Below are 20086 nucleotides of genomic sequence, written 5' to 3' on the forward strand. Positions count from 1 at the left end.
TGAGTTTACAGTCACATGTGTCGCCTAGAAACTGCTAATGGAATGGTTGAGCTGTCTAAGGTTACAAACCACATCAGAACACTAATTATTCAACGTAAAGATACAATAAAAAATGTTTACGCCTTACTTAGATGTCAAGCATTGAAAATACTACAGTGCAAACTGGTCCTTGATAAGAAAAAGTATTACATGTTGAAATCTAAAGAAATGTAATCTCTGCTGAAAACTTTGTGATGGTGATAGCATTTGTCTGCACCATCGTTTTTGGAGACGGGACCAAGCTGGAGTTTGATGGTGAGTCTCACGTGATGAATAGTGATCATTACTCCTCAGGTTAAAAGTTTGTGACGTCTCCTTTTCCTCTGGCTCTCTGCAGATGAGGTGGACTGGCTGGTGGTTTTCTTGAGTGCGACCTCAGCAATCACCACCCTGCTGGTTCAGGTAAGAAGCATTGGGGCGTTAACACAGTTCCTGTGTTAACGCCGCAATGCTACTTAAGATGTATTCCTGGTAATTAGTGAGTCCTCCTCAAACACCATCCTACCTGGTTTATCTGCACAAAGATTTTATACTTTTATACTGTTGGGCCTTGGTTCCAGTGTGCACTCTTCAAAATGTCATTCTAGTTGTTCTCTAAAACATTTTGTAATGTCAGCATCATACATTCAGATTTGAATAACATTAATTTTAATGGAACACTAGTTTAGCAGAGCAAGAAGACAAACAGACGGGGACGGGAGTGAATGTGTGTACACCAGTGTAAAGCAGTAAAGCTGAACATCTTACACTTCCATACATGCTGAATGTAAATTTTCTCTTTGCAAAACTAATTAAAGATTTTAAATCATACGAATTGATTTGATGTTGTCAGTTGCCATATTTACTCTCTCTACTAAATATAAAATATACTCCTTGAACTTAAGCCCAAGTTGTTTAACAATTTGGTACCTGACATGTGAGGATCTGTATTTAGCCTCCGTGTGGTCAAAAGACCGTCTGCTCTCTTTGTCTGAGCGCTTTCAAACAGGAAGTCTCTGCAGTGTCCTCACTACACCCCAGCAGACTACTTCAAATGAACAGCGATAAAATAAACAGAAGTTGACAGAAAACTAAATCACCAATCCTCTCATCAAGCAGTGTTGATGTTACTCTTATGATAGAATTATTAACTCCACTAAGGAGGTCATGTTTTCACCCCTGTTTTGGCTGGTTGGCTGCTTGGGAGAAGGACAGGACATGGGCCAAGAAACAACCCATTCAATTGAGGTGCAGATCTGGACAAAAGGGGCTGATCCAGGATGTTTTCATCACTTCTCTTCATTGCCTAAATTGTAGAGTAGTCGAACATTTTTTAATTTATTCTATGATTTTACTGTTGACTTCAGACTTTTTGATACCATGTGGTCCCTGTTGTAACCTGCGGTCTTTGGCAAAGGCCCTAATAACCATTCCACTTTCCCGGCTGGAACAATTGTCCTTTCTGTTAGAGCCCCCCCCCCTCTTTGTCAGACGGATCTCCATCGGAAGATTGTTCCAAACTCCGTATCCTCTTTAGAAATACATTTTATAAATGGGCTGTCTTAGTCCTTCGGGTCTGAATTCACCTCTTACTTTCATGAATATATTTTAATCTCTCTCCGACTTTACCTACTGTGTCTTATTTATTCATGTTAGACGATATATTTTTGTCTGTTTTTTTTAAATATGTTCTATTGTTTGCCCTTAATTCTTCACTTTTAACTAGTAAATCACCTTGTAACTGTGCTTCTAAAGGTGCTGTATGAAAAATTGAATACAATTGTAGTAGTATTATGTACTCTAATTGCTTCAGAAGACTGCAACACTGTGACTCTTTTCAAAGAAAAAAGATTCATATCAGAGGGGGCAGTGATCATGTGTTCAGAGTTGCCCTGCTGGCCAATCAACACAAGTCTTTACTCTGAAGAGAGGAGAAAGTGTCGGGCTGTTTGTCATTCAACACGACGATTTCAACATGAAGACATCTCCGAAGTTCGTTCTCTACCTGACATGTTTCTTCTTGGGGAAAATGGGTGAGTTGTGTGTTTTTTAAACATTCAGTCAGTCCTGGTGCTGATTACAATTTCATTTCTGTCACATAACATTAACTGTTATTTAGCTTTTCTCCTTTTTCTTTTCAGTTCAGATGCATCACTTTATCTTGTCTCATCAAGACAGTGGATTCATATCAGCTGATGTTGGAGACAACTTGACTTTGAAGTGTTTCTATGAGGGGGATGACAAAAACATGTATTGGTACAAACAGACACTAGGGCAGAAACCTCGAATTATCTCAAAGACGTACAGACTTTTAAAAGATATTTGGTTACGGAATGATGTCATGGACAATCGACACTTCACTGTGGAATCTAATTATTTTGTGAGTCACCTAAATATCTCAGATCTGCAGCTTTCAGACTCAGCTACTTACTACTGTTTACAGCTGAATTCATCCGTCTTTGAGTTTATGGAGGGCGTCACTGTAAGTGTGAAAGGTTCAGGGTCTAACATCCAGGCTCTGGTGTATCAGTCTGAGACCATCCAGCCAGGAGGCTCTGTGACTCTCAGCTGTACAGTTCACACTGGGACCTGTGATAGAAAACACAGTGTTTACTGGTTCATGAACTCTGAAGAAACTCAGACAGGACTCATTTACACCCACGGAGACAGGAACGATCAGTGTGAGAGGAAACCCGACACACAGACACACACCTGTGTCTACAACTTGTCAATGGAGAGACTGAACCATTCTCATGCTGGGACCTTTTACTGTGCTGTCGCTGCATGTGGACACATTGTGTTTGGAGACGGGACCAATCTGGAGTTTGATGGTGAGTCGCTACCAGAGACTGTCTCAATTAATGAATAGTGACAGTTACATAGAAAGAGACGGGACTTAGGTAAAAAACTGATCCAAAACTAAATTAAAACAGTAACCCAGTTGGTCCTGTCTGAATGTCCCCACTGACGGTGACCCAATAGAGCTTAACCACCAGTGGACGGTGGAGGTGTGCACCAAGACTACATAAAAATGTATTAAGTATTAGTAGTTAGTAGTATTAAGTTCTTCTTTATTTTTTCTCCAAGATTATATTATTCTTACTCTAATTATTATTGTATCGATGAGATAATTCTTTATAATGAGAATATTTTAAAAGGGTTCTCATTATTATTTGTCTAAGATTATTAGTATTTTTATTATAATTATTAATAATATTTTTTTCTTTTCATATAGAATATACACACTCACACACACTGCTTGTCATTCCGTTTTGTTAACTGTCCTGTTTTCACTGTTCTTGTCCTATTTGTTTTGTTCTGTCAATTTCTTGTCTCTTGTCTTGCAAAGTTAAATGAATCTCAAAAAAGAAGAGAGATAATTATTAGAGCTTCTCCTGTTGCAGATGAAGTGAACTGGCTGGGGTATTTCCTGAGTGGAGCTTTTGGATTCACCATCAGCCTTTTGCTGGCTGTGTTACTGTACAAGATAAACAAGAGAAGATGCTGGAGATGTTCAGGTAACCACTCATCTAATAATAATACGATTTTATTTCACTGACCCTTTCTAGATAAGGACACCTTAAAATATATGAGAAATAAATCCATGAATCATGAATTAAAGTTAAAACTAAGTGTTAAAAGTGTATTAGGAGACGCAAACACCTCAATTCAACATGTACAACACAAGACTAATTAAGAAGTAAACCCAGGTTAAGAGGTAAAGGCACCTAACAGAACATATGTGAACACAAGAGTGACTAAGTATTTGTATTTGTCTGTGTTTCATAACCAGAGTCTCGTACACAACCATCATCTCCCTCCACAACAAATGCAGAGGTAAATACAGTCTTTTTAAGTTTGAAATTTATATTTGATGATAATAAAGTTGTTTTAATCAGGAGCCATCTTGAGGTACTTATATGTTGTTTCCAGGGCAACCAACATGCAGATGACCTCCATTACGCTGCAGTAAATGTGAACTTGGCCAGCAAATCAAGACGACAGAGGGACAATACAAACGATGAATGTGTGTACTCAAGTGTTAAACTGTAGCATTGTGTTTTTTAGAACAGTCGATGTTTGAGATGATGGATTTCTCAGTCTTTCTTTAGAGGTGGAGCATGATTCTTGTTTGTAATACTTTTTAATCATTTTTCTAATTATAAATGTGGCTTTTATGGTGTGATAAATAATTAAAAACAACTCATGATGTAATAACACTTTTATGCTTAGACAATGTGTGTGTGTGGGGGGGGCAATGTTTGTTCAGTTGCTGTTGTACTTCGATGGAAGGACACTTTGACGATGACACATGGAAAACAATGATTAAACTTCTTGTAATGAAAGTCAAATGAAGGGTATTTCTCATATAGCAGGGACCTAAATATGTTAACACCCTCAAATTATGGTCCCATGTTTTCTGTTTTTGTCAGGCCTCCATAATCTCTCATATTAATATAACATTTGTTTAAGCTTTGGTTTTGTGAATAAATTCTTTGTTAAATGTGGCGTGTCGTTCTCTTTAATATGTTGCGGCAACATTTGGATACTTAGGTCTCCCCCTTCATGCTCTTAAGTTTCACACACACATACACAGCTTCTCACTTCTTCTCTGTAACACATGTTCAGACACACACATACACATATAAAGTCGATTGTTGTCTTGTGTTTGTCATAGTCAACTACCAATGGCTTCAATGGTAGATGGTTTGAACAGATGATACATTCTTCTTTACTTTCATGACTCGTACCTATAATAAGTATGAAATTAATTCATTGATATCGGTTTCACTGTTTCCTAGAAGCATCGTTAAATAACTAACCCTATATCCTTTAAGAGCTTAAGTTTCTAATGATCTGATTGCCCGTGGGAATTCACTGCTACATGTGAACTGGCTCCAGTGGAGGCCATGCAGGTACAACAGTGGTCAGAGGCGTCAGTAGGTCATGATATGAAAAATGTCCCCTCCTTTGTTTCCTTTTTGTTTCAATGCTTGTCTGCTTTTACCTGTGTATTATATTTACATATGTGCTTATATTGTGTATAATTTAGTTGTTTTAATGGGAATACGTTACATTGTTTTGCTATATTTGCAAAAACTTGAAATAAAAAAACTTAAACAGTTTGATGTTTCCCTCGTATTGTCATACAAACTTTTCCATATGCTGATTAAGTTGTGTCAGGGTTCCATGTTTTCAGGATGCAGAAAACAGAGCAAATGGGCAAAGCAGGTATATGTGTGGGGAAAAAAACAGAAGAAGACGCACTGTGTAAACATATGGAGCCAAATCCAGGCCAAAAGCGATTTCATTTCTGTTACATAACCTTATACCAGTTATTTTGCTTTTCTCCTTTTTCTCTTTGGTTCAGATGCATCATGTTATTTTGTCTCATCAAGACAGTGGATTCATATCAGCTGATGTTGGAGACAACTTGACTTTCCAGTGTTTCTATCAGAGGGATTACTAAAATATGTATTGGTAAAAACAAACACCAGGACAGAAACTTCTCTATGCAAAACAAATTAAAGATTTTGAAAAAGACTAATTGATTTGATGTTGTCAGTTGCTATATTTTCCACTCCCACTAAATAAAGAAGATACTTCTTGAACTTAAGCCCAACTTGTTTAACAATTTGGTACCTGACATGTGAGGATCTGTATTTAGCCTCCGTGTGGTCAAAAGACCGTCTGCTCTCTTTGTCTGAGCGCTTTCAAACAGGAAGTCTCTGCAGGGTCTTCACTACACCCCAGCAGACTACTTCAAGTGAAAAGCAATGAAATGAACAGAAGTGGACAAAAAAAAACAGAATCACCAATGCTCTCATCAAGCAGTGTTTATTAGGGCCCGAGCACAGACATCAAAGGTGTCTGGTGAGACCCTATTGAAATTGTAAGGATTATTATTATTATTATTCATTATTATTATTATTATTATTCAGGCAAATGAATTGGCTTTTTGAGGGCTTTAACATGCTCAACTTCTTACCAAAATTTGCAGAAAGTTAGAAAGTGGTGAAAATTTACATATTCTGAAGGAATTTTCAATGGGCGTCGCAAAATGGCTCAACGGTGCCCCCCGAGACAGCCCGAGACCCCCGGAAGGTGTTCCCATTGACCTATCTTCACAAAAATCGATATACAGGTGTATCATGACCAGACAAACAAAAAAGTCTCTTGGTGCAATTGGAAAAACACAACAGGAAGCCTGCTATTTTGCATTTAGTGGCCATTTTTGCCATATTCCACATTTTTTCTTTGATACACTTGTACCAGGGTTTTCATCGGATCAACTTCAAATTGAGATGAGTGTCATCACGACAAGATGGAGATAAAAACTGACTGACGGATTTTTTTTTAATCACACAGTGTGACCGTGGCGTGGCGTCAAAGTTTGATTACACGCCATTAAAACATGATGTTCTGTAACGCGGACATACATGGACCATGAATCCTTTGATTTCAGTCTTCCTAGATCAAAGGAAACTTTATGTCTTGCAAAGGTTACGTCTCTCTCTCTCTCAGAACTGGTTATTTTTGTTTTTTCAGACAAAAAGCATGCAACGCTTCAAAATGGATGTGCTCGGGCCCACCCAGTGCTGCTTTGCAGCCCTAAAAATTTTATTAAAGTGGTGAAAATTTATTATTATTATTATTATTATTCAGGCAAATGAATTGGCTTTTTGAGGGCTTTAATTATTATTATAAGTTATGATATTATTACACCATCTCAGATTTCATTAAAGTTATAATTATTATTATTATTATTATTAGGGCCCGAGCACCGAATGGTGAGAGGCCCTATTGAAATTGTAAGGATTATTATTATTATTATTATTATTATTATTATTAGGGCCCGAGCACAGACATCAAAGGTGTCTGGTGAGACCCTATTGAAATTGTAAGGATTATTATTATTATTATTATTATTATTATTCAGGCAAATGAATTGGCTTTTTGAGGGCTTTAACATGCTCAACTTCTTACCAAAATTTGCAGAAAGTTAGAAAGTGGTGAAAATTTACGTATTCTGAAGGAATTTTCAATGGGCGTCGCAAAATGACTCAACGGTGCCCCCCGAGACAGCCCGAGACCCCCGGAAGGTGTTCCCATTGACCTATCTTCACAAAAATCGATATACAGGTGTATCATGACCAGACAAACAAAAAAGTCTCTTGGTGCAATTGGAAAAACACAACAGGAAGCCTGCTATTTTGCATTTAGTGGCCATTTTGGCCATATTCCACATTTTTTCTTTGATACACTTGTACTGTTACTCTTATAATAGAATAGTTACCTCCACAAAGGAGGTTATGTTTTCACCCCTGTCTTGGCTGCTTGAATGCTTGGAAGAAGGACAGGACATGGGCCAAGACACAACCCATTCAATTGAGGTGCAGATCTGGACGAAAGGGGCTGATCCAGGATGTTTTCATCACTTCTCTTCTTTGCCTAAATTGTAGAGTAGTACATTTTGGAATTTATTCCATGATTTTATTGTTGACTTCAGACTTTTTGATACCATGTGGTCCCTGTTGTAACCTGAGGTTCACGGCAAAGGCCCTCATAACCATTCCACATTCCCGGCTGGAGCACCAAAGGGGATCAGGTCTTTTCTGTTAGAGCCCCCCGCAATTTGTCAGATGGATCTCCATCGGAAGATTGTTAATGATACATTTTATAGATGTGCTGACTTAGTTTTTGGGGTATGACTTCACCTCTAACTTCTATTAATATATTTTAATCTCTCTCTGATTTTCACTATTTATCTTAATCTGTAACTTCTATATACTTATATTTGTGCTCCTATGTTTTATTTTAAATGTTTTCCATTGTTTAACCTTATTTCTTCACTTTTAATTGGTAAAGCACCTTGTAACTGTGCTTTGAAAGGTGCTATATTAATCAATTGTAGTAGCAGTAATATTATGTACTCTAACTGCTTCAGATGTCTCTCACCATGTGATTCTTTTTAAAGAAAAAAGATTCACATCAAAGGGAGCAGTGATCATGTGATCAGTGTTGCCCTGCTGGCCAATCAAAACAGGTCTTTACTCTGAAGAGAGGAGAAAGTGTCGGGCTTTTTGTAATTCAACACGACGATTTCAACATGAAGACATCTCCGAAGTTTGTTCTCTATCTGACATGTTTCTTCTTGGGGAAAATGGGTGAGTTGTGTGTTTTTTAAATATTCAGTCAGTCCTGATGCTGATTACGATTTCATTTCCGTCACATAACATTAAAATAATTATTGCTTTTTGCGTTTTTCTCTTCAGTTCAGATGCACCAATTTACCTTGTCTCATGAAGAAAGTGGATTTACATCAGCTGATGTTGGAGACAACTTGACTTTGAAGTGTTTCTATGAGGGGGATGACAAAACCATTTATTGGTACAAACACACACTAGGACAGAAACTTCGAATTATCTCAAAGACGTACAGAATTTCAGAAAATACTTGGTTACCGAATTAATTCATGGACAATCCACGCTTCACTGTGAAAACTATTGGTAATGCGAGTCACCTAAATATCTCAGATCTGCAGCTTTCAGACTCAGCTACTTACTTCTGTTTTAAGGATAATAGATATGTGTATGAGTTTACGGAGGGCGTGACTGTCAGTGTCAAAGGTTCAGGGTCTAACATCCAGGCTGTGGTGCATCAGTCTGAGAGCATCCAGCCAGGAGGCTCTGTGACTCTCAGCTGTACAGTTCACACTGGGACCTGTGATGGAGAACACAGTGTTTACTGGTTCAATAGCTCTGAAGAGCCTCAGCCAGGACTCATTTACACCCACGGAGACAGGAACGATCAGTGTGAGAGGAAACCAGACACACAGACACACACCTGTGTCTACAACTTGTCAATGGAGAGACTGAACCGTTCTCATGCTGGGACCTACTACTGTGCTGTCGCTGCATGTGGACACATTGTGTTTGGAGACGGCACCAAAGTGGACTTTGAAGGTAACAAGAATTTTAGCCAAGATTGTGACATTTGTTAAATAGTGGTGGTAAGCTCAGTAATGTCTCCTGTCCTCTGGCTCTCTGCATATGAGGTGGACTGGCTGGTGGTTTTCTTGAGTGTGACTTCAGCATTCACCACCCTGCTGAGTGTTGTACTGGCTTTCTCAATATGCATGATGAGGGTTACAGGTAAATGCTACTATCTGTTCCTCATGATCCCAGTGATCATTATATGACATTATAAAGCCACTCTGTCTTTTCAGATCCCTATGCTCCATCCTCCAAAATGAATGCAAAGGTAAAGATGAGCTGTTGTGTTACTGTTCAAACACTTGTGCACATTGTCTGTCATGGCCAACAACATGACTGACTGTTTCTCATGCACAGGATGAGCAGAATGAAGACGACCCCTGCTACATTGCTCACAGGGAGATACAGATGAACAGATCCAAAGAACAGAGGGATGATACCTGGAGTGAATGTGTGTACTTGAGTGTGAGGCAGTAGAGCTGGACACCTTCTGTGTTTGTTTCTGTGTTTAATCACCACATTATGTCTTTACTGACATCAGAACAGTCCTGCAAAGTAGATTTTTACCTCCGTGTGCAACATGTGAAGCTTCAGCTTGCTATCATCTAAATAAAACAAGTTTAATTTTATTTTGTGTGTGCATGAATCATTTCTTTTGTGTCTGTGCATTCAAAGTAGTGCAGGTAACAGTGGACGACGTGCATCCTGCTGAAGCCTGAGCTTTCTCATGAAGCCGAGCTTTCATTATTCACAGACCACAGCTATCTGTTGGGAACATGGTTACCACATGTCACATACAAGCAGTTTTTTGTAATTTACTTGTGGCCAGAAGTGTTAACACAACCTTGTGCACCAACCAAAAGTGTTATCTGTAATGAGGCGGGGTCATTTGATACTAACTCCACCTTTCTGAAGTGAGGACGTTGGGGGCCTCAGGAATCTCAGAGATGCATATCTCAAAGCCTCAATATAGGTGTGCAGTGCTAAAAAAAACAAAAACAGATCATGCTCAAAAGTCCCCTCTGATCTATACCTTCCTCTAACCGAAAACATAAACGGACGGTGCAGCCTTTAAACTGGCCACTTCTCAGTGTTTGGCTTTTGCTCTGACTCTCTGTGGTGGATAAGGTGACAGCACTGTGACTGTGAGCAGGTTTCCGCTGGTGGAAAATGACGTCCTGTCTTTCGAACACAGGAAGACTTAAGTGTTAAACAAAGATATCTTTACAACAAATGCTTTGTGCAACGAAGGGAAAGACATAGCCCGAACAGAGCAAACTGAAAGAGTTTGCAATGAAATGTAATAATCAGAGGAGAAAGTATGGACAACAGCACAGAGGGAAGTATGGACAACAGCACAGAAAAGATGATTCCTCTGTTGTGTAGCTATCAGTGAATATCGAGCACATCATACGTAACACAACGTAAAAAGATGAAACCGACAAGAGAGGGAGAACAACCAGACTGTATTTGTTCTATAAGTTTGCAAATAACCCAATTTATGTCACTGCTAATACTGTTATTTTATTTTTATACGACTGATAACTATTATGTAGTATGACCCATGACAGGAGCTTTTTTGCATCATTGCAACAACATTCATGTAATCAGTTCCTGTTTGGTAATTTGTCCTTTTTTTTTTTTTTTAAGTACAGCGTTTATTTCGGTTGCTGTAATGTTTTATACTGAGCTGAATTACAAAGCTTTTATTTTGAAAAGTTGACGAAATAACCAGGAAAGTAAATAATTCAAACTTATGAATCAATCACACAGGTGACAATAATACAGCAAATTCAAACTACTATTCACACTGACTGTAAAATTGGAAACACAATCCGCTTGATCATGGATGCACATCAGCTTCATTGCATCACAAGCGAACAGCTCACTCTAAACACACATGTTTAGAACGGGCACTGCACTAGTGTACGATATGTGCACATGAAAGGCCAAAGAGAATTCTACGTAGGTGGATAATTCAACTTTCTGTCACAAGGTGTAAGAGGTAACAAGAGAAAAGTTCTCAGACCCTCTCGTTTGTTTGTGTCTCTGCGGTTTGAAACAGGATGTCCCCAGATCAGTAGCTTGAGGTTGGTTTGTTCACTGCACCGCGAGGGAGGGTTAACAATCCTTAATCCATTTAAAGGCAAATTTCAACAACTTTATAACTCTAATCAAACGTCAGTTTTTCTGCGTCATGTGCATGCAGAATGTCTTCTCCACCCTGATGATGTCACCTGGGTTTTCTCATGTTTGGTTTCTCCAGTGGGGTTTGAAGAAGTGATCAGCTCACATTGATCGCTGTGAAGCAGCGTGGCGTCACGTGGCTGAAACAGAGAACAGGGACGACCACCTGAGGAGCCTCATGCAGCGTGGCGTCACGTGGCTGAAACAGAGAACAGGGACGACCACCTGAGGAGCCTCATGCACGATGCTGCTTGAAGCTTCTACTTGTGATGTGACTCCCTGTGGGGAAGAAATATGTTTATAAATTCTGATTAAACTGTTTGTTTTCTCTTTTCAAGGAGATGTTGCCTTCACCCAATCAGTTGTTGTCACAGATGGAAATAAATGAATGAAAAATGTCTTAAACTTCAGTTTTTTTATTCTTGCTAAACCACTTTGACATATTGTGATGTATCAGAAAATGTTACAATTAAATATTATACTTCATACTACACGGAAATTTTGTTATAGTAATGCAAACTACAACTTTATTCAATGTGCCACGAGATTGCAAAGACTTATTGAAGAGCCATGAATTATTGGATTTGATAGGTACAGCATCACCCATCTCCCATCCCTGATTTCTGTATCAGGTGATTTTGTTTGCTCAGTAAATCAACATCAGGTGTCGCAATAAATGATAACCCCTGTTGTGGTTTTTTTTGTTGCTTTTTCCAATTTATTTATTTTTCTTTGCTATATACACATGTACATGTCTATATTTTTATATTTGTGTAAAAAGCAATAACAAGCTTAATCAAAAAGCATGTTTAAAACAAGCATGAAAATAACTTCACAGTTTTATTAAGGAGAGTGTCAAATGGCAAAAAACAAATAATGAATCTAACATTTCACATTTTGCCTGTGATTTTTTTGAACTGTGACAGAAGCATTAAAGGTTCAGTGTGTAGAATTTAGTGATATCTACTGGTGAAGTCGCATATTGCAGATGGATACCCCTCACCTCACCCTCCCCTTCCAAACATGAAAGAGAACCTGTGGTAGTTTCAGTTCTAAAAACTCAAAAAATGTTTAGTTTGTCCTGTCTGGGCTACAGTTAAAACATGGCGGCCTCCGTAGAGAGGACCCACTCCTGATAGGATTCAAAGTATTTGAATGTAAAGGCCAATTCTAGGATAAAGAAAATAACAATTTGTACAATTCAGATGAAACACACAAGTGAAAATATCAGTAGGATTATTTTATATTCACTCTCTGCCAATAGATCCCTTTCCCCCCAATCTTACACACTGAACCTTTAAGTTGAAATAACCTGTTGAAGTCAGAGCTTTAAGGACGAACTGAGGCGTTTGTGAAGTAAACCAAGAGACAAACAGTGAGACAGAGCAAGAGAATCCCAGTTCTAATGATGGAGAGCCAAACCAAGGATCTCATCTGTGCCGTTTGGTCGTCTGGGACCAGCAGCTCTCTTCCGCTGCCGAACAGTATCTCGCCACAGGAGGCCACAGCGCAGTAGTTGGTCCCGGCGTCAGAGGCCCTGAGGTTGGTCCTCTGCAGGTGGTATGAACAGCTGTGTGAGGGAGACCCCGGTACAGAGATGCGTTCACACTGATCACCGTGTGTGTGAAGGATGGCCTGGCGAGATCCGTGTCTGAACCAGTAAACATTGTGTTCTCCATCGCAGGTCCTGGTGAGAACTGTACAGTTGAGAGTCACAGAGCCTCCTTGGGGAACGGTCTCAGATACAGGCCCCTGGACAATATCCTCGTGTTCCTGGAGTCTGGTTCCTAAATTACCTGTATTTGTGACAATTGAGTATTTTATATTAGTAATTGAGAAAATTTAATAAGAATAAATGCTGACTATAAACCGTATGAACAGTACATGCACATCATATTTCGAACTGCCTAAAACTTTTCGAACAATCTGCAATTGTGAGCGACTTGTTGCACCAAAAAATCAGAGTGAAGAGGAGAAATCTGAGAGCAGGTGAGTCATGTGTGTACAGAAGCACTGCTCTCAAACTGTAAGACCATGCTCTTGAATAATGCCAGGAAAACAACTACGATTTGAACACTAGCAATCAAGATGATACTTCCAGTGATAAATTAATAATTATAATATCTAACGACCAATGACATGGGAAGGAATGTAAAAGCCCCCACCAACCTCTGACACTTAAAAAGACCCCCTCTCCAAAATCCAACATGTTGGAGTGCGAGCCTCCGCAGAAGTACGAAGCCGAATCTGAGAGTTGGACGTCAGAGATGTGTAAATGATTCTTCCCTTCCTCCCTCTGCACAGAGAAACGAGGATTCTCCTCCAACCAGTGGAAGACTTTAGACGGCTCATCATGTTTGTTAACACTAGACAGGAGCTCCGGTCTGAATCCTAAGGTTTGTCTGTACCAGGAGAAATGCATCAACACCTGACTGTCGTAGGAGCAGCGTAGAGTCACGTTGTCCCCAACGCTGACCGATACAACACCAGTGTCCTGCTCACCGTTCTCAAGCTGGGACCTACTACTGTGATGTCGCTGCATGTGGACACATTGTGTTTGGAGACGGGACCAAGCTGGAGTTTGATGGTGAGTCTCACGTGATGAATAGTGATCATTACTCCTCAGGTTAAAAGTGTGTGACGTCTCCTGTCCTCTGGCTCTCTGCAGATGAGGTGGACTGGCTGGTGGTTTTCTTGAGTGCGACCTCGGCATTAACCACCCTGCTGAGCGTTGTACTGGCTTTCTCAATATGCATGATGAGGGTTACAGGTAAATGCTACTATCTGTTCCTCATGATCCCAGTGATCACTATATGACATTTAAAGTCATTCTGTCTTTTCAGATCCCCATGCTCCATCCTCCAAAATAAATGCAAAGGTAAAGATGAGCTGTTGTGTTACTGTTCACACACTTGTGCACATTGTCTGTCATGGCCAACAACATGACTGACTGTTTCTCATGCACAGGACAAGCAGAATGAAGACGACCCCTGCTACATTGCTCACAGGGAGATACAGATGAACAGATCCAGAGGACAGAGGGATGATACCTGGAGTGAATGTGTGTACTTGAGTGTGAGGCAGTAGAGCTGGACACCTTCTGTATTTGTCTCTGTGTTTAATCCCCACATTATGTCTTTACTGACATCAGAACAGTCCTGTAAATTAGATTTTTACCTTCATGTGAAACATGTAAAGCTTCCGTTTGCTATCATCTAAATAAAACAAGTTTGATTTTATTTGTGTGTGCATGACTCATTTCTACTGTGTCTCTGCATTCAAAGTATTGCAGGTAACAGTGGACGACGTACATCCTGCTGAAGCGTGAGCTTTCTCATGAAGCAGAGCTTTCATTATTCACAGACCACAGCTATCTGTTGGAAACATGGTGACCAAGAGTCAAATACAAGCAGTTTTTTTACAATTTACTTGTGGCCAGAAGTGTTAACACAACCTCACATTGCTTTAGTAAGGTTTGTGTGACTTACTATCATTGTGTGTACCAACCAATATGTTATGTGCTAAAGGGGCGGGGCCATTTGCTACAGGCTTATACACATTATGACATTAGACTGTATATAAAGTCTGGTCAGGAACATACATATATGTATATACATTCACTAAATATAACTTCTGAATAACAGAACCTTTGGTGGGATTTATATAGAGAGTCATCAGCTCCCCCACAACAAATCCAGAGGTGACACTTAACTCAATGATCCATTAATGGCCATTCAAACTTCCTTTTACTGTTCAGACCAATATCCTAATTCGTCTCTATGTGTGTGTTGGACCCAGGGTTACCGAGATGCAGACGACCTCCATTATGTTGCTTTGAATATTAAATTCCCCAACAGGTCAACAGAGGGACAACAGAAGGTCTGAATGTGTGTACTCAGCATAAAGCAGTGAAAGTGTGCAGTGCAGGAAACCAGAAATGATGTTGTCACACCTGTGGGCTTTTTATACTAATACTGTCGTGTCCATAGTAAACCTGCCTGTTTGGAATGGACTGTTTTCTTGTCCTGTGTTAACGCCCCAATGCTACTTCAGATGTATTCCTTGTAATTAGTGAGTTCTCCTCAATCACCATCCTACCTGGTTTATCTGCACAAAGATTTTATACTTTCATACTGTTGGGCCTTGGTTCCAGTGTGCGCTCTTCAAAGTCCAATTCTAGTTGTTCTCTAAAACATATTGTAATGGCAGCATCATACATTCAGATTTTAATAAACTTAATTTTAATGGAGCACCGCTTCAGCAGAGCAAGAAGACAAACAGACGGGGACGGGAGTGAATGTGTGTACACCAGTGTAAAGCAGTAGAGCTGAACATCTTACACTTCCATACATGCTGAATGTAAATTTTCTCTTTGCAAGCTAATTAAAGATTTTAAATCAGACGAATTGATTTGATGTTGTCAGTTGCCATATTTTCTACTCCCACAAAATATAGAAAATACGTCTTGAACTGAACCCCAAATTGTTTAATAATTTCGTACCTGATATGTGAGGATCTGTATTTAGCCCCTGTGTGGTCAAAAGACCGTCTGCTCTCTTTGTCTGAGCGCTTTCAAACAGGAAGTCTCTGCAGTGTCCTCACTACACCCCAGCAGACTAAACAGCAATGAAATTAACAGATGTTGACAGAAAACAAAATCACCAATACTTTCATCAAGCAGGGTTGCTGTTACTACTATGTTAAAATTATTACCTCCATTAATTTAACTGTTGACTTGTGTCCAACACAATGGCCCTAAAAACCATTCCACATTCCCAGCTGCAGCCTCAAAGCGGACCAGGTCTTTTTTGTTCGTGCCCCCCCTCTTTGTCAGACGGATCTCCATTGGAAGATTGTTCCAAACTTTTTATCCTCTTAAGAGATATATTTAATAGATGTGCGGTGTTAGTCCCTGGGGTCTGAATTCACCTGTAACTTTTATAAATATGTTCTAATCTCTCGACAATCTTTCCAAATGTTTGTTATTAATTTATGTTTGATTTGTTTGCTAAATGAATAATTGAATACAATTGTAGTAGTAGTAGTATAATGTACTCTAACTGCTTCAGATGTCTCTAACCCTGTGATTCTTTTTAAAAAACAAAGATTCACATCAAAGGGAGCAGTGATCATGTGATCAGTGTTGCCCTGCTGGCCAATCAACACAAGTCTTTATTCTGAAGAGAGGAGAAAGTGTCAACGATTTCAACATGATGACATCTCTGAAGTTCGTTCTCTACCTGACATGTTTTCTCTTGCGGAAAATGGGTGAGTTGTGTGTTTTTAAATATTCAGTCAGTCCTGAAGCTGATTACGTTTTAATTTCTGTCACATAACATTAAGAGTTATTTTGCTTTTCTCCTTTTTCTCTTCAGTTCAGATGCATCATTTTATCTTGACTGATCAAGATAGTGGATTCATATCAGCTGATGTTGGAGACAACTTGACTTTGAAGTGCTTCTATGAGGGGGGTGACAATAGAATTTATTGGTACAAACGCACACCAGGACAGAAACCTCGAATTATCTCAATGTCGTACAAATTCTCTAAAGATTTTACGTTATTGAATGAATTCAAGAACAATTCACGCTTCACTCTGGAAACTATTGGTAATGCGAGTCACCTTAATATGTTCGATCTGCAGCTTTCAGACTCAGCAACTTACTACTGTTTAATGGATAAAAGATATGTGTTTGAGTTTATGGAGGGCGTCACTGTCAATGTGAAAGGTTCAGGGTCTAACATCCAGGCTGTGGTGTATCAGTCTGAGAGCATCCAGCCAGGAGGCTCTGTGACTCTCAACTGTACAGTTCACACTGGGACCTGTGATGGAGAACACAGTGTTTACTTGTTCAAGAACTCTGAAGAACCTCATCCAGGACTCATCTACACCCACAGAGACAGGAACCATCAGTGTGAGAGGAAACCCGACAATCAGACACACACCTGTGTCTACAACTTTTCCATTGAGAGACGGAACCGTTCTCATGCTGAGACCTACTACTGTGCTGTTGCTGCATGTGGACACATCGTGTTCGGAGACGGGACCAAGCTGGAATTTAACGGTGAGTCACTACCAGAGACTTTCTCAATTAATGAATAGTGAAAGTTACGTAGAAAGAGACAGGACAAAACAATTGGTAAAAAACCTTATAACAACATAATGAAACAGTAACCCAGTTGGTCCTGTCTGAATGTCCCCACTGACGGTGACCCAATATTGCTTCACCACCAGTGGACGCTGGAGGTGTGCTCCACGACTAAATACATTTTTTTTATTGATGATTATTATTTTATTATTATTAGTTATGATAACGATGATCATAGTAATGATTATAATTTATGTTATTATAAATAATAATTTATTAAATATTAGTTCAAGTTCTTTTTTTTCTTTTTTCTCCCAAATTATATTATTAAAACTATAATTTTTATTGCTATGGTGAGATTATTTTTAATAATACGATTATTTTAAAAGTGGTACAATGATTATAATTATAAGATCATGAGTATTGTTATTATAATTATATATATTTTTTCTATAAATATAGAAAACGCACACACTGCTTTGTCATTCCGTTCTGTTAACTGTCCTGTATTCACTGTTCTTGTCCTCTTTGTTTTGTTCTGTCAATGTCTTGTCTCTTGTCTCGCAAAGTTAATTGAAAATTTCAAAAAAGAAGAGACAGAATTAGTAGAACTTCTCCTGTTGCAGATGACGTGAACTGGCTGGTGTATTTCCTGAGTGGAGCTTTGGGATTCACCATCAGCCTTTTGTTGGCTGTGTTACTGTACAAGATAAACAAGAGAAGATGCTGGAGATGTTCAGGTAACCATTCATCTCTAGCTTGTGTTCACTCAATTTGGCTTTTAACTTAAATTATAAAATAACATTTTGTTTCACGGCACCTTTCTAGATAAGGACACCTTAACATAAAGGATAAATAAATTGATGAATCATGAATTAAAGTTAAACCAAGTGTTAAAAGTGGATTAGGAGACACAAACACCTCAATTCAACACATACAACACAAGACTAGTTAAGAAGTAAACCCAGGTTAAGAGGTAAAGGCACCTAACAGGACATATGTGAACACAAGAGTGACTTTGTCTTTGTCTGTGTTTCATAACCAGAGTCTCGTACACAACCATCATCTCCCTCAACAACAAATGCAGAGGTAAATACAATCTTTTTAAGTATAAAATTTACATTTGACAATAAATACGTTTTTTTTTATCAGGAGCCATCTTGATGTACTTATATGTTGTTTCTAGGGCAACCAACATGCAGAGGACCTCCATTACGCTGCAGTAAATGTGAACGTGGCCAGCAGATCAAGACGACAGAGGGACAACACTAACGATGACTGTGTGTACTCAAGTGTTAAACTGTAGAATTGTGTTTTTTAGAACGGTGTATGTTGAGATGAGGGATTTCTCAGTCCTTCTTTAGAGGTGGAGCATGATTCTTATCTGTTATGCTTTTTTATCCTTTTTCTTATTATAAAAGTGGCATTTTTTTTGATTAATGATGAAAAACAACTCATGATGTAATTACACAGTTATGGTTAGACAATGTTTGTGGAGGGGCAATGTTTGGACAGTTGCTGTTGGTCTTTGATGGAATGACACTTTGACGATGACATGGAAAACAATGATTAAACTTCTTGTAATGAAAGTCGAATGAAAGGTATTACTCATATAGCAGGGACCTAAATATGTTTACACCCTCACATTATGGGAACAAAACATGAGTCCTGATGATGTAAATCATTAAAACTCGTATGTTTTAAGTTCGGTTGAGGTCAGGGTAAAGGTTGGAGTTATAGACAAGTCACTGTAACATCCTCTGAAGTCATGGAGACATGTTGCAGAACACATCCAACACTTCAACATTGCATTTTATATTTTTAGTAGTAGTTGTAGTCCTCTCTTTTATTTTGTTTTATTTTATTTAGATACTGATTCTATAGAACGAAGGGGAACTATCTGGTTTTGACGCCCCTTTGACTTGTTGGTCCAGATCTTCCCATGTCTTCTGTTTTTGTCGGGCCTCTACACTCTCTCATATTAATATAACATTTGTTAAGACTTTGGTTTTGTGAATAAATTCTTCGTTAAATCTGGCGTGTCGTCCTCTTTAATATGTTGTAGGCAACTGGACTGAACCAAACTTTAATTTATGTTGTTGTCGCCGTAATTGGATACTTAGGTCTCCTGCTTAATGCTCTTAAGTCACACACACACACACACACACACGGCTTCTCACTCCCTCTCCGTTGTCATGAATCGTACGCGATTGTTGTCTTGTGTTTGTCATAGTCAACTATCATTGGCTTCATTGGTAGAGGATACATTCTTCTTTACTTTCATGACTCGTCCCTTTAATAAGTGCTGGGACAGCAAAATATTAAATGAATTCATTGACATCAGTTTCGCTGTTTCCTGGAAGCTTCGTCTATGATCCCATATGGTCTAGCAGTTAGCGTTCCAGGTTATAGCCTCCACCACATATCCATAACCTACATAAAACGAACGCCAGAAATTACTAACCCTTTGTCCTTTAAGAGAATGATGTTTTTAAAGATCTGATTGGCCGTGTGAATTCACTGCTACATGTGAACTGGCTCCAGTGGAGGCCATGCAGGTACAACAGTGGTCAGAGGTGTCAGCAGGTGATGATATTAAAAAAATTCCCTTCTTTGCTTCCTTTTTGTTTCACTGCCAGTCTCCTTTTGCCTCTGTATTATATTTACATTTGTGCTTATATTGTGTATAATTTAGTTTTTTTAATGGGAACAATTTACATTGTTTTGCAAACTCTTGAAATAGAAACTAAAACTGTGAAGTTTCCCTTGTATTGATCATACCAACTTTTCAATAAG

The 20086-nt window shown here is 38.9% G+C and overlaps 2 protein-coding genes and 1 pseudogene across 2 annotated transcripts; all 3 read left to right on the forward strand.

Annotated features, from left to right (window-relative positions):
* Nucleotides 1-1992: 1992 nt before the first annotated feature.
* LOC133028842 (uncharacterized) lies at nt 1993-4071 on the forward strand. The gene is made up of 5 exons (XM_061095872.1): nt 1993-2051; nt 2160-2849; nt 3423-3536; nt 3812-3855; nt 3952-4071. The coding sequence occupies exons 1-5, from the start codon at nt 1994-1996 to the stop codon at nt 4069-4071; spliced, it is 1026 nt and encodes a 341-aa protein (XP_060951855.1). The 5' UTR covers nt 1993.
* Nucleotides 4072-8128: 4057 nt separating this feature from the next.
* Nucleotides 8129-14018, forward strand: LOC133028843 (uncharacterized; annotated as a pseudogene).
* Nucleotides 14019-16411: 2393 nt separating this feature from the next.
* Nucleotides 16412-18596, forward strand: LOC133028844 (uncharacterized). The gene is made up of 5 exons (XM_061095873.1): nt 16412-16478; nt 16577-17266; nt 17917-18030; nt 18336-18379; nt 18477-18596. Exons 1-5 carry the CDS (start codon nt 16412-16414, stop codon nt 18594-18596), a joined length of 1035 nt encoding a protein of 344 aa, XP_060951856.1.
* Nucleotides 18597-20086: the final 1490 nt, after the last annotated feature.

Source organism: Limanda limanda, chromosome 22, assembly GCF_963576545.1.
Source record: "Limanda limanda chromosome 22, fLimLim1.1, whole genome shotgun sequence".
Taxonomy (NCBI): Eukaryota; Metazoa; Chordata; class Actinopteri; order Pleuronectiformes; family Pleuronectidae; genus Limanda; species Limanda limanda.

Bases quoted from the DNA above. Each gene is read 5' to 3' on its own strand.
- LOC133028842 (XM_061095872.1), top strand. From the start codon at position 1,994: ATGAAGACATCTCCGAAGTTCGTTCTCTACCTGACATGTTTCTTCTTG. The intron at 2,850-3,422 runs GTGAGTCGCTAC...CTCCTGTTGCAG, and splicing joins GACCAATCTGGAGTTTGATG to ATGAAGTGAACTGGCTGGGG. The intron at 3,537-3,811 runs GTAACCACTCAT...TTTCATAACCAG, and splicing joins AAGATGCTGGAGATGTTCAG to AGTCTCGTACACAACCATCA.
- LOC133028844 (XM_061095873.1), top strand. From the start codon at position 16,412: ATGATGACATCTCTGAAGTTCGTTCTCTACCTGACATGTTTTCTCTTG. The intron at 17,267-17,916 runs GTGAGTCACTAC...CTCCTGTTGCAG, and splicing joins GACCAAGCTGGAATTTAACG to ATGACGTGAACTGGCTGGTG. The intron at 18,031-18,335 runs GTAACCATTCAT...TTTCATAACCAG, and splicing joins AAGATGCTGGAGATGTTCAG to AGTCTCGTACACAACCATCA.